The sequence below is a fragment of the Ipomoea nil genome, unplaced genomic scaffold (genome assembly GCF_001879475.1).
Source record: "Ipomoea nil cultivar Tokyo-kokei standard unplaced genomic scaffold, Asagao_1.1 scaffold1619, whole genome shotgun sequence".
Classification (NCBI taxonomy): Eukaryota; Viridiplantae; Streptophyta; class Magnoliopsida; order Solanales; family Convolvulaceae; genus Ipomoea; species Ipomoea nil.
In genome coordinates this window covers 1183478-1196886 of record NW_017618047.1, presented here as the reverse complement: position 1 = coordinate 1196886, position 13409 = coordinate 1183478, and the positions used below count along the sequence as shown (strand labels likewise).

General features: G+C 38.2%; 2 protein-coding genes across 4 annotated transcripts; one reads left to right on the top strand and one right to left on the bottom strand.

Moving 5' to 3' along the window:
• The first annotated feature begins 2233 nt into the window (after positions 1-2233).
• LOC109191344 (putative proline-rich receptor-like protein kinase PERK6) lies at positions 2234-5175 on the top strand. Of its 2 annotated transcripts, none has more exons than XM_019341972.1 (7): positions 2234-2283; positions 2579-3171; positions 3271-3960; positions 4039-4109; positions 4198-4274; positions 4386-4530; positions 4635-5175. In XM_019341972.1, exons 2-7 carry the CDS (start codon positions 2661-2663, stop codon positions 4938-4940), a joined length of 1800 nt encoding a protein of 599 aa, XP_019197517.1. In that variant the 5' UTR covers positions 2234-2283; positions 2579-2660; the 3' UTR covers positions 4941-5175. The 2 variants fall into 2 exon arrangements, with proteins under 2 accessions (XP_019197517.1, XP_019197516.1); XM_019341971.1 differs by having other exon boundaries at positions 2579-3180.
• A 278-nt stretch (positions 5176-5453) lies between these two features.
• LOC109191343 (pentatricopeptide repeat-containing protein At2g31400, chloroplastic) lies at positions 5454-9536 on the bottom strand. Of its 2 annotated transcripts, XM_019341970.1 has the most exons (5): positions 7531-9536; positions 6944-7160; positions 6215-6399; positions 5854-6125; positions 5454-5778 (listed from the first exon to the last, which is right to left on the bottom strand). In XM_019341970.1, exons 1-4 carry the CDS (start codon positions 9465-9467, stop codon positions 5858-5860), a joined length of 2607 nt encoding a protein of 868 aa, XP_019197515.1. In that variant the 5' UTR covers positions 9468-9536; the 3' UTR covers positions 5454-5778; positions 5854-5857. The 2 variants fall into 2 exon arrangements, with proteins under 2 accessions (XP_019197515.1, XP_019197514.1); XM_019341969.1 differs by having other exon boundaries at positions 5454-6125.
• Positions 9537-13409: the final 3873 nt, after the last annotated feature.

Here is a 13409-nt window from a genome sequence, read left to right as displayed (position 1 = left end):
GTATAATCTAAGAAACCTAGGTCTCCCATTAACACTAAACTCACTGTCTTGCTTCATCTTCACAGTTGTCCCAGGATTGCTTCTCTTTAATTCCTCACAGTAATCATTCAACAACTTGAATTGCTCACAATCTTGACCATCCAGCTCCTTCCTAACCTTATGTTTAGCCCTATAAGCTTGATGTTTTGTGACCTGACAATGCAATTTCTCTTTCACATGCTCTTGAAACTGTCTTCTACCCCAATCCATATTCAGTCTAAAATCATCTTTGTATAACCTAGCAAGGAAACCTGAGTTAACAGTTTTGTTTTCATCTTGGTCTCCACATGTGTGTTCAGGGTTGTATGTCTTAATTTGAAATGGACATCTAGGATCGCTCCTTGAGGCAAAGATTGTCCAACTACATATGTCATTGTGTCTACAATAAACCCTTACTCTTCTGCCCTCATTCTTTTTAAATTTCACATCCTTTCTTCTCATTGCCTCATGATACTTTACAGCCCACTTAAACTCAGAGGCAGATTTAAAAATCATTCCCAAAACAAACTTAAACCCTTCTCTTTTCAGGTATCTTTCTTGGAAGACAATTTCAGTACCATTAACCTCCCTCTCAGAATCAGAATCAGCTAAACTCCTAAAAATTTCTTCAGAAATGACACAATCAACATCAGAAACTTCTACATCAACAGCATTGTTCACACCCTTATTACTTGGTCCAGGACCATTAACTTCTACCTCTACTTCTTCAAACACAGTATTTGGGCCATTCACTTCCCTCTCAGATTGTTGTTCACTTGTCTCATCTCTGTCCTCACTCAATAGTGCATCATCTCCCAAAGACCTAGATAACTGCACTTCATAGTCCCATTGATCATCACAGTGATGTTCAACATAAATTTCCAACTCCTTGTTTCTTGGAACCTCTAAACTAAGCACTACAATATCAGCATCTGTGCTCAGTTTTCTCACTTCAATCTTTTTGACATTTTTTCTACCCTTAACCTTAACCCAAAATTGGGCCTTTTTATCACAGAACCTTAATTGTTTAACCATCCTCCTTAAATCCAATAGACTTCCCTCTTCACAGTTAAAATGATCAAAATACTCCTCAAACCCATCCCTATATTCAACTTTTGGCTTCAAAACCAGAGTACCACCAATATGCAGTTTAATAGTAAACACAGATGAATGCTCACCAACATCTATAAAGGAGTAATTTCAAATTAAAAGACAATTTAACAGTTTAGATGAAATACAAACATGGTCCATTCACAGTAAAGACAATTTCAAACATGGTCCATTCACAGTAAAATACAAACACAATAAACTAGAAGTACAGTTTGGTCCATTCAATATCAGTACACTAACTATGGTCCCCATATGGTCCCCATGTGGGTACAACAAAGTAGACAACTGGTCCCCCAAAACCCAACCTTGCACATGCGAAAAAGAAACATACTCCAATGGTTGAAGTTCAAATATATAAATTTATTAAAGTAGAATGGGTCCCTAGTAAGCAATAATTCCAGAACCCAACACATTCCACATGCTTTAATCTCCAGAAAGAGAACAAAAAATACCTTTTCTGATAAAAGTAAAGCATATGTGAGTTTTAGATACTTACACGTAGGAGTTTTATTGGAGCCATTAATCCTCCTACTAGTCATGCCGGTGCTCGTGCGTGCCTCGTCGTCCTCTTCGAAGCCTGGGGATAATGGAAGATTGGAGTAAATCGCTAGATTGGGGGTTAGGGTTATCAGACTGTAAGTGTGCAATGGAGTAAAATTATCGGAGTCAATGTGGTCAAGGAAGGGGGTAAACGTAAATGAAGGAAAGGGGTAAATGGAAGCCATTGTGAATTTACATTTCTATCCATGGTTTTAACTATAGTTTGAGGGAAATTTAACCGGGGGGCCAAATAGACTACGTTTTACAACAAATAGGGACCCAATTGAGTGAAATTGATAGTGAGGGACCACATTGCAGATCGGGCAACAATTGAGGGACCAAAAGTGCGATTTCTCCTATCCATTATATTAAAAAATTCGATCTACCAACAAAACCTAATAACTTTTTAGGTAAGTTGGCAGGCAGGCACCAAGCGGCACAATCATGAAGTGACAATTTGCTTAAAAATAGCGATAGAGTGGCAAGTTCCCTTCGTTTAGGAGATGTGTATGGGGACGAAAAGACCTTAAACTTGTTTCCTGAAACTATACATTCACCCATGCTACAACATAGTTGTTTCTTTCTCTGAAAATCTTTCCCGCCCTTCTCCTAAAGGTATCAACATTTTATTGTTACGTTTATCGTCTTTTTTCTTTCTCCCCTCCCCCGGTCCATGCATGCAACTGAATCATATCGTTCATGCATGCATATCGATCAGGGTATTCTGATATGTTTTAATTAGATATATTACTTTTAATAATTTCTTGATGCATATATGCATGTTGTAGGTTGTTTTGATAATAAATCGTGTGTGTGTGTGTGTATATAGTGCGTGCATTCAATATGATCTGATCTGATCGATATATATATAAATATATAAATATATATATCGTCGTTGATCGATCTGCAGAGGTGACTTTTTGGGAGATTGGTAGGGTGCGATAAGTTAGTCGTGTCCAGGTAGATTGTGGCGAAGACTACTACGTCTGCAAATGGAGGGGTCTTCGCTTCAGGAATCTGTACCTCCCCAATCATCATCGGCAGACGACTCATCATCATCATCTCCACCCGCTGACGTCGATTCTTCCTCATCATCATCATCATCTCCACCTGATGACGTCGATTCTTCCTCATCATCATCATCATCCCCAGGACCTGATTCAAGCCAAAGCAGCAGCAGCAGCAGCTCTAATAATGATGCTTCCCCTGATCAACTTCCTCAGTCTCAGTCGTCATCAGATGGGGATAATGGGGATTCATCATATCCTCAACCCTCTTCACTGAATCCCTCATCAGGAAAGCAAAAATCGAAGAAGAATTCATCGGACAAGGGACTCTCAGATAATGAGAAAGCCATGATTGCAGGAGTTGCAGCAGGAGCAGGACTTTTGCTTCTTATTTTGATCGTGTTCCTCATCTCTTGCTGCCGTAGAAGTAAAAGGCGAAAGCAAAAGAAATATGGTCAAATGAACTACTATAACGACGCGTCTCATGGTCATGGAGGTGGTGGAGGTAATTAATTAATTTTATTTCATCATTCGGAAGCTAGATAGTCATATATAGATGAGATATGTTTACATTATATACGTACGTTACGTACAGGTGGGTACTATCAACAAGCTGCAGGTGGACAGAATGGAAATTGGCAGAATAATAATGGGCAATATTCGGGTGAGCAGGCGCATTTTGTTAATATGCCTCCGCATATGCAAATGCAAATGCAAATGCCACCCAGCGGTGTTATGAGTTCAGAATATGGGTGGGCAATGGGTCCTCCTCCACCGCCACCACCAATGATGAGTAGTAGTGATATGAGCTCTGCAGCTTTCTCATCATCAGGTCCACACGGTGGTCAAGCAATGGCACCTCCTCCTCCGCCTCCTCTGGGTGGTTTTAACCAGAGCAGCTTCAGTTATAATGACCTGGCAGCCGCAACAGGAGGGTTTTCTCAGTCTAACTTATTGGGTCAAGGTGGGTTCGGGTATGTACATAAAGGTGTATTCCCAAACGGTAAGGAGGTTGCAGTAAAGAGTCTAAAATCTAATAGTGGACAAGGAGAGCGAGAATTTCAGGCTGAGGTTGAGATCATCAGTCGAGTGCACCATCGCCACCTTGTGTCTTTGGTTGGGTATTGCATTGCTGGATCTCAGAGGATGTTGGTATATGAGTTTGTTACCAACAACACTCTTGAATATCACCTTCATGGAAAACCCTCTCCAATTATGGACTTTCCAACAAGGCTTAAAATTGCTCTCGGCTCCGCCAAAGGCTTTGCTTACCTACATGAAGATTGTAAGTCAAGTCTGATAGCTAGATATTCCTTCTTCTTTCCATTTATAATTCAATTTAATTTCTACTGCATGCGCCCAGGCCACCCTCGCATTATACACAGAGATATAAAAGCTGCAAATATTCTACTGGACCATAATTTTGATGCAAAGGTACGTACGGTAGTATAGATACATATATACTACTTCACTTCACTTGCAACATATATACTTATATACATTTTATTAATTTTACGTTTAGGTGGCTGATTTTGGATTGGCTAAACTCTCTAACGACAACAACACTCATGTGTCGACACGAATCATGGGAACATTTGGGTGCAGTGCATGAATAGAATGCCCGCATTATTAAATTAATTAATATAATGCATATATAGTAATTATTAAGTTTGAATGATGGGCGGATATATATACATATGATGCATGCAGATACTTGGCTCCGGAGTATGCATCTAGCGGCAAACTGACAGAGAAATCTGACGTTTACTCTTATGGAGTAATGCTGTTGGAACTCATAACTGGACGACGGCCCATTGATATAAATAATGATGATGAGGACACGCTAGTGGACTGGGTAAGTTAATTAGTTGGATTATATTTGGTTACGTTGCAATATATATATATTATGTGAGTGTGAGTGTGAGTGTGCATATATATATATATATATGGTGCATGCAGGCTAGGCCATTTCTGACGCGTGCTGCAGATGGTGGAAGCTTTGAAGAAGTGGTGGATCCACGGTTGGAGAAGAATTATAATCCGCAAGAGATGAAACGCATGGTGATTTGTGCTGGTGCGTGTATTAGGCACTCTGGAAGGAGACGTCCAAAAATGAGCCAAATAGTACGTGCATTGGAAGGTGATGCGTCTTTGGATGATCTAAACATGAATGCTGTGGCAGGGAAAACCGATTTCGACTCCGCTGCCACTTCCCAATCCTCTGGACAGCAATCAAGTCACGGGTTTAGTAGCGGTGAGCACTAGTCCTATTCTAATTAACCTCAACTCCATCCCTAACTAAGTACCCAGGCCACCCAATGCTAATTAAAATCTTCTCAACATTATATGTATGTGCCGTGCAAGCAACAACATCAATACTCTATCTATATATCTATATATATATATATAGCTTTAATTTATGTGTAAAATGTACAGTTAATGGACTTGTATATATATATTAATTAATGGAGTGTAACCCCCCTCACCATAGGTACTCTTTTTTTTTTTTTTTCTTTTTCTTTTTTTCTTTTCTTTTATGTAGTTACATTTTTTAATGGATCAGATCAGACTTCGATCAAAACATATGCATAGCCATGGACCGGAGTATTTTATTTTCAAACAAATTAAAATACTTAGCTAGCTATTATTAGATCGATCCTCTATCGGAGCACATACATACGGTTGGTTTTACAATTCACGAGTAATCAACGGTTAACCTACACAATTATTAAAAATGAAGTGCAGACACGCATAAAATTGAGTAAAGAAAAGCAAAGAGACTCAAAGCAATAATTTCAGTTATACTTGCCAGCCTTCAGAATTTCGAGGCCCGTTTCACACACCCTTGGAAGATGGAAGGGGTATATATACAGGAGAACTTAGTATACAAAAGGAAACCGAATTTAACCCAATGAGATAGCTCAAATGACAAATGAGATCTCTTTGTGGAGAAGAATTTTGAGATAACCCAAGTTCGATTCCCCCTAGGCCAGTTCCTATGCCTCTCGGAGCAAGCGGAGATTAATTGAGTGGACTTAGACCGTAAGACGAACGGAGAAAGACCCGAAAACCGAATTCCTAAGGGACTAGGGCTAGGCTAGGCCTATACTTATCAAAAAAAAAAAAAAGCAAACACCATGTCATGGATATGATGATACAACAACAACGGGACCTGGGCTAGGCTATGAAATTGGAATGCAATTATTAAATGTGGATGTGGATGTGGCGGTTTCCGGCGGTGGTGTCCTGTCATCCTGAAGCAGCAGCACCTTGAGTGTGCCTGATTCCTTCAACCAGGCTGCCACCACAGCCCCCGATGATACAAACCTCCCGATATTACACTTTGCTATCTCAAAAGGAGCTCCAATGCTGTTGAGCAGCGCTTCAATGGCACGCTTAAGCGCCCCATCTCCCATTACCTTGCTGTGCTTACCCCATCCTGTCAAAATGCTGCATTGCATGCATGTTCACTCTAATTATATATCATCCTCCTCCCCTCTCACTTTCAATCACTTTTAAATAAGCAAAACAAAACATACCTCAACCACTTTGGTAGCTCATTCCCTTCAAAAACAATGGTGCGTATGCTAAGCAGCCACGCATGCACCATAGCGCGTGCAGCCCCCGAAGACATCAAATGCAGATCCAAGCATGAATTGGACCACGTATTTTCCCACACATTCCGACGTTTACCTTCTAGCACAACCAATTGTGCACCCCGTCTCTGCAAACAGATCAGATGGATATACATATATATAAGAAAGAAATAAATGATTTGCATGATACTATGTATGCAGAAAGCACCACTGCCCTGCAGGAGAATAATCCAATTCATTAAAGATGTTTTGCTTAAATACAGCCTCTTTTTCAGGAGAAGATAGAAACAATATGGGTTAACGCTCAACATTTAAACCACAACCCTCCTATGTCATTCAAAAATAACTTCGAATTCCAAAAAGAAATTTCCTTTTCTTTTCATGATTGCCCCACAAGTATGGCATTGAAACCACCTTTATTCACAGGAAATCAAGACTAAATTAATCCTAGATAGCTAGTACGCCTTATGGCAGAAAGTAACTGAAAGCTAAGGCAGCTAATTAACATTCTTAAAACTAAATTTACTTTAATAATATACTGACTTCCTTCATACGTAAGAACAAGTCCTGCATTGTCTTAGATTGCTGTTTGAGATGAGAATGGAACTCATGGGCATTAACATTATGGTCTAATACAAATACAAATGAATTTTAAATTTAGCTATACTATACCTGACCAAAATGCCACAGCATGTCAGTCAAAGCATTATAGAACGCAGATGCAGTTGAGGAGTCCATCTGCTTCACCTCATCAAAAAGAGATAGAGCTTGCACCCATACATCTTCACAATGACCCATGAGAAGTCCATGTGCCACTCCATAAACATGATTATCAAATATTCGGAGTTCCTCCAACAACAATGATGCTTCTTCAAATGAACTACAACGGCTGCAGCAACAGATCGAAAAGCTCAAATAAATTAATTAATTATCCATCCATAACTGGAAAGAGATGGACATGGATATATAGAACAAAGTATCATATTGGATTATCAGTTAAGTAAATGTGATTTTGGCACCCTAAAAGCACAACATCCTTAAGTGGATATAATACGGAGTATATGTATAAAGCAAATTGATGACACAAATATTTACAAAACCAAATTCTGCCTACTGTCAGAGTAAGCTAGAGCATCAGTAAAGAAAGCATATAAGAGCATAGGGAGAGGAAGACTATAAATAATCCCTACAAAGGAAAAGATGATCAGATTAGGCTATTGGGCTGTAGAAAATTGACAAATGGAAAGAGAAAGTAATACCTGCAAGCATTCAAGATTGCTGAAAAGGTGACAACATTTGGTTTTATTTCCAATTCATGCATCTTATGGAAAATTCCCAATACACAAAGTAAGTCCTGTCTGTAAGTTTTTCCATTATTTAAGTTGACAGATTTGCCAGTAGCTAACTGTTTGAAGATCTTTATGATGCAGTCATCCGATTCCTCTCTATCATCCCCCCTCCTCATTGTCTTAACTTCTCTGGAAACCACAGTTGTTGAGGAGGATTCAACCTTGGTGACACCATCCAATGAACAACATTCAATGCTTGCATCCAAACCAAAGGCATTGATTATAGAATTATATGTAACAACATTTGGTAGTATTCCCTCCTTCATCATCTCATCAATCAACAAAGAAGCAGACTCAACATGACCCTTCTTACACAGGGAATCAATAAGTTTACTATAGAAAACAACATCTGCCTTCAGGTCTTGTTGCTTAAACTCCTTATAAACCTCCACAGCCTCCTGATATAAACCTCCTTTGAAGTACACACTAATTAATGTTGAGTATGTTAGCAAGTTTGGTGAAAGATTTTCTTCTTTCATTTTGGCAAAGAACTCCTTAACCTTATTATACATCCCTTGTTTGGCAAACCCATCCAGAAGGGCATTATAAGTGACAACATCCTTCTTTATCCCCATGCCCTCCATCTCCTTACTGACATCTAATGCATCCTCGAATCTACCAAGGCTAGCATATATAGCAAGTAAAGTGTTATAAGATACCCTATCTGCCTTTATACCTTTGCTCTTCATCTCTTTAAATAAGCCCAAGGCTCTATCAAATTTTCCCACCTTGGCACACCCACGAATCATAGTGCTATAAGTCACTTCATTTGGCAAAATATTCTTTGCAGGCATCTCAGACATAATCTCCAGAGCAACATCAATTTGCCCCACATTACAAGCAGCATCCAACAGCGTATTGTATGTATAAATGTCCTGCTCAATACCTCTATAAATCATCTCACTAAACAAACGCCTGGCAGTCTCCCACAAGCCTGCACCACTACAAACCGCAAGCAGCGAATTATAGGTTATCCTATCCGGTTGAACCCCATTTCTTAACAATTCATCAAAAATCTCCAAAGCCCTTTTAAAGTCAGCACCTCCCTTACAGCAAGCATCGATCAAAGCATTGTAAGTTACTAAATTTGGCCTCAAGCCCGAGTCTTTCATTGCCCCGAATACCCTAATGGCCTCATCACAGCAACCACTCTTGGCGTAAGCACTAATCAAAGCAGAATAAGCATAAACAGTATTACCATACCCCTCATTTACTGCATTTTCAAACACTTTCTCTGCCAAATCAACTTTTCCCAGTCTCCCTAGAATACTAATCATTGAGCTGGCTAACTTACCTTGCTCATTGCGCCTTCTTTCCCGGCGAATAGCGAACTCGAAGCATCTCAAGCCCATTGACCATTGGCCCCGATTTCCGAGCTCCCGTAGCAAGAATATATAATCATCGGTGCCGCAGAGCTTGGAGCCGAAAGAGAGGAACAGTGTATGTAATGCACAATCATCGCCGGCAAAGCGAAGCACCTCCTCAAGAGCATCATCAGCGGCGGGGGTATGGCGGCTGGCAGCGCCAGTAATCTTGGGGCGACCAAAGTGCATTTTGGAGACGAAGCGGGTAGAGCGGCGGCCGGAGAAGTCAGCGCCGAGTTCTGGTGTAAAAGAGGAGGAAGAGAAAGAAGGGTAGGCGGCGGCGGCGGCGGCGGCGGTGTGGCCGGACGAAGCATTTTTTGGGTTTGGGGGACGACTTAAAGAGACCTTGTGAGAGGTGCCGCGGTGGTGGTTGGGGTGGCGGCGGTTTGGTTGGAGGTTGTTCTGGATATGGTGGAGGTTATGGTTTTGATAGGATTTAGAGGTGGTGAGAGCGCAGTGCGGTGGCGGAGTTGAAGAGGCCATTGAGAGGGGTTGGGATCAGGAATCAGGATGAGGTTTTCACTTTGACAATAATAATACGGAGTAATTAAGCTTTCAAACAGCACTCAGGAAATAGTCAGGAAAGAGTCAGGGTTGTTTTCCAGAGTAAAGAATTGGAGAACTTTTCAGAAAAATTGAAAATTGAAGAAGTGGAAAAATAAAATATAAAAAATTGTAAGAGGAAATTTCAATTTTAGTCATATGAGTATAGGGGTCTTGTTAATTTTAGTTCTTGACTTTTAAAAGTGTCAATTTAGTACCTTAACTGTGCATTTTTGTCAATTTTGGTCACTTCGACCAAATTTCGTCGAAAAATTTTAATAATTAAAATAATGATAATATTTTAGTCGTTTCACGCCTCTTTTCTACTTCTCCGGCGAGTCTATCCCTTTATCTCCCGTTTCCGACCTTCTTTTTTCCTGTAAAGCCTATTTTTAATATCATCAAACCTCTTTTCCCCATCATCTTAGTTCATTGCATTCGCCGGAAACAAGAGAGGAAGGGATAGACTCGCCTGGGAAGAAGAAAAGAGACGTGAAATGATCGAAATACCCTCATTATTTTAACAATTAAAATTTTTCGGCGGAATTTGGCCGACAATTTGGCCGGAGTGACCAAAATTGACAAAAATTGCATAGTTAAGGTACTAAATTGACACTTTTAAAACTCAGAGACTAAAATTAACAAGGCCCCTATAGTCATAGGACCAAAATTGAAATTTTCTCAAAATTGTAAACTAAAAAGTGGAAAAATAAAATATAAAAAATTAAGTCTTAACAAGCAATATGGAGAAGAATGGAAAAGGAGATGAATATTTCATTCATTCTTAATTTTTACATATTACAACAATATATATGTACATTTATAACGGAAGTTAATAATGGTAAACGTAATCTTCTATTATTACGACCATTACATAATCAATACCCATAATATTTACCATAAATTGTATTTATAACACTTCTCTCGAACATTATTTCACAATAATCATTTCTCATTAAAAACTTGCTAGAAAAATTTTGTGAGAAAAATTTAGACGAGAAACTACTACACGATATATAAGTAATTATTCGGTTGCCTCATTAAAAACCTTACCCTAAGAAAACGATAAATTATATCGTGGACCGCGGTCCATAATGGATTATGGACCGAGCTTCTAAACGACATCGGTTTGTTTAATGAAAAGAAATCGCACCCGTTTCGCGTCGTTCCGCGCTGTTCCGCAAAAAAAGTAACCCTATTATTCAGTTTCATTTTGTATGTTTCACTTGAACACAACTACAGTTTCATTTCGATATAACTACATTTTCTTTCGATATTTATACACTCAAATATGTGAAAATGTTATTTAATTTTATTTTATATACAGTATAGTTTCATTAAAACACAACTACATTATCATTTCGATATAACTATAATTTCATTGCACAATATACACTCAAATATGTGAAATGTTATTCAGTTTCATTTTATATATACTACAGTTTCATTTCAACACAACCACAGTTTCATTTCAATTCAATTGCAGTTTCATTTGATAATATAAAAATAATACGTGAGGCAGTGTCAGTTTATATACATTGTAGTTTCAGTAGGTAATTAATCCACAAAACATGCGCACTCCGTTAACTGTAACAGTGCACCATTTCATTACTTAAAGAAACAGCGCCGTTTTTGGACCGCGGTCCACAATATAATTGCTGTAAGAAATCCTTGTGAAAAAAAAAAAAACTTAGTTAAATAAATAAAAAATAAAAAATAGTACAACCATAAGCTTTCATGCATAATTTTCAGGATTTTGATGTTTGTCTATTAAATATTTATTTGCAACTCTTCCCTTTTGGCATTGCTATATCATCATACTCATGCCTGGTTAAAAATCATACTAGAAAAATTCAATGAAAAAAACTAGTGAGGGAAATAGTACATAATATGTAATTATGTATGCATTCATGTGTTGCAAAAAGAGTCTAGATGTTGGTCTTTAAGACCTAAAGGAGCACCACTTAGACGGTCAGTCGTAGGTTACTCAGTCGGCCTACAGTGTGATGCACTCCGCAAGCTAGAAAGTTTAGCTTACACTACAAGTGAAGGAAGCCCATTATCGTTTGCAGGTAGGGCGGCTGACAACTTGCAGGAATTACGGCTCCGTCACCTCTAACAGTCAACCTACACGTAGTTGCGGGGTGACCGTTTAACCAAGCCAACAAGAAGGCACCACGTTAGGCCACTTGCATGTGGAGGCATTAAATGCATAGTCGACTTACTTAGTATAAATAGGAGGGTCTTTCCCCCTCCTTTGTCATATTCATCTCATTTTAACAACCCATTACTTATAACATCACACCACTTGTGATTTACTTTACATTGCAATCTACTTTATTTGTAATCGCTCGTTACTTGTAATACAACATCGGACCGATCAATCGTCACTCGGTAAACTGACCGAGCACCCTCTTTTACTTGTTCACGACATACGTATTCGAAACGCAGACCGATACTATTTACGCTATCACCTATCATGGGCACTAAGTATTTTTACAACAAACAGGGATTTATAACCAACATGTTTGAATTGATAGCCCTTAGAGATAAACTTTGGTGGTAATATTATAAATATAAACGACATACTAATGTTAAAACGCAGATGGGGAAATGTTCAATTCTACCACGTACTAGGTGTATAGTAAAATAATCATGATATGCAGTGTGCCACATTTAGATTCAAAACAGTATTATATCAAGTTCAATGTCTCTAAAATAGATAATTTAGTAATTTTTCATTCACACATGCCTTATAAAATATTTATTTAAGAAATTCTACTGTTTACATATACCTGATGTCCAACAAGATTTATAAAATATTTGGCTCATTATGTTTGCCCAAAGTGATCCAATCGCTCATGCCATAATTTAAAAGAATTTGAGTCTTAAATATTTTAAAAGAATCACAACATATAGAGCATTCAAAAGTATATGCAATCGTATATGTTCAAAATAGAAAAAACATACACATTAAATTATAATGCCACTCAACAATCATGTGGAGATTTAAATACCAAATAAGTGCATAGATAGTGAGATCATTGCAGATTTCTAAAACCTATTTACTCAATTGATGAGGGGTCATCATCATCAAATATTCACAACATATTTACTTCAGGCAACTAACATAGATTCACTTATAACTTCTAAACATATAACATTTTTTGAAAAGTAACATAACACTAAAGATAGAAATTGAAGACTTCATTCATGAATCACGAGTCGTTAATCACCTTAGAAGTAATCTTCATTTTAAATCTTCCAAACCTTATTGAGAAAATATTCTAAATGACAAGGTATGTTATCAAACAAAGGTATACTCAACAAGCAGTACAATTTTGTAATTCAACAAAATTAAGAATACTCACATTTCTTATTATTTTCACTATCCGACAAAGTACTACCCTGTATTAAAAATATAACCAAGTGCAAGGGGATTTGGTGGACTTCTCCCATGAAAGAAATAAGACACGAAGTATAGTAAAAGAAAAACATATTTTTAATTGAGCAATGCCTTCATACTTCAATCTGTATTCCAATTTGTTTGATGGTATTTTCCTCCCTTGACTGGTGATATTTCCAGCGCTCTTCAAAATTTTCTATCTTGAACCGGTTAGTTATGGAAAACCTAGGTTTATATTAACTCTTTGTAATTTATTACCAGCTGAAGTCACAAGACGAAATTTATCTAATGCACACCCTTGGATAGTGACTGCGACTTTCTCTCGTCACCCCAAAAATAAGTCGGAGGTGACTAAATCCACTTCTCAACTCCACTCACCCTGCTCCCAACCTACAGTGGGTGGGCACTTTGATAGATGTTCGTTGGTTGGAAAGCTTTCCCATGGAAGAAACAAGGAGAAGTTCTCAAAGCCAATT

What these genes read in the sequence shown, in the direction of transcription:
- LOC109191344 (XM_019341971.1), top strand. Translation starts at nt 2,661, where the DNA reads ATGGAGGGGTCTTCGCTTCAGGAATCTGTACCTCCCCAATCATCATCG. An exon ending in TGGTCATGGAGGTGGTGGAG is followed by an intron (nt 3,181 to 3,270) that starts GTAATTAATTAA and finishes CGTTACGTACAG; the next exon opens with GTGGGTACTATCAACAAGCT. An exon ending in CGAATCATGGGAACATTTGG is followed by an intron (nt 4,275 to 4,385) that starts GTGCAGTGCATG and finishes TGATGCATGCAG; the next exon opens with ATACTTGGCTCCGGAGTATG.
- LOC109191343 (XM_019341969.1), bottom strand. Translation starts at nt 9,467, where the DNA reads ATGGCCTCTTCAACTCCGCCACCGCACTGCGCTCTCACCACCTCTAAA. An exon ending in GCAATCTTGAATGCTTGCAG is followed by an intron (nt 7,161 to 7,530) that starts GTATTACTTTCT and finishes CTGTTGCTGCAG; the next exon opens with CCGTTGTAGTTCATTTGAAG. An exon ending in GAGCTACCAAAGTGGTTGAG is followed by an intron (nt 6,126 to 6,214) that starts GTATGTTTTGTT and finishes CATGCAATGCAG; the next exon opens with CATTTTGACAGGATGGGGTA.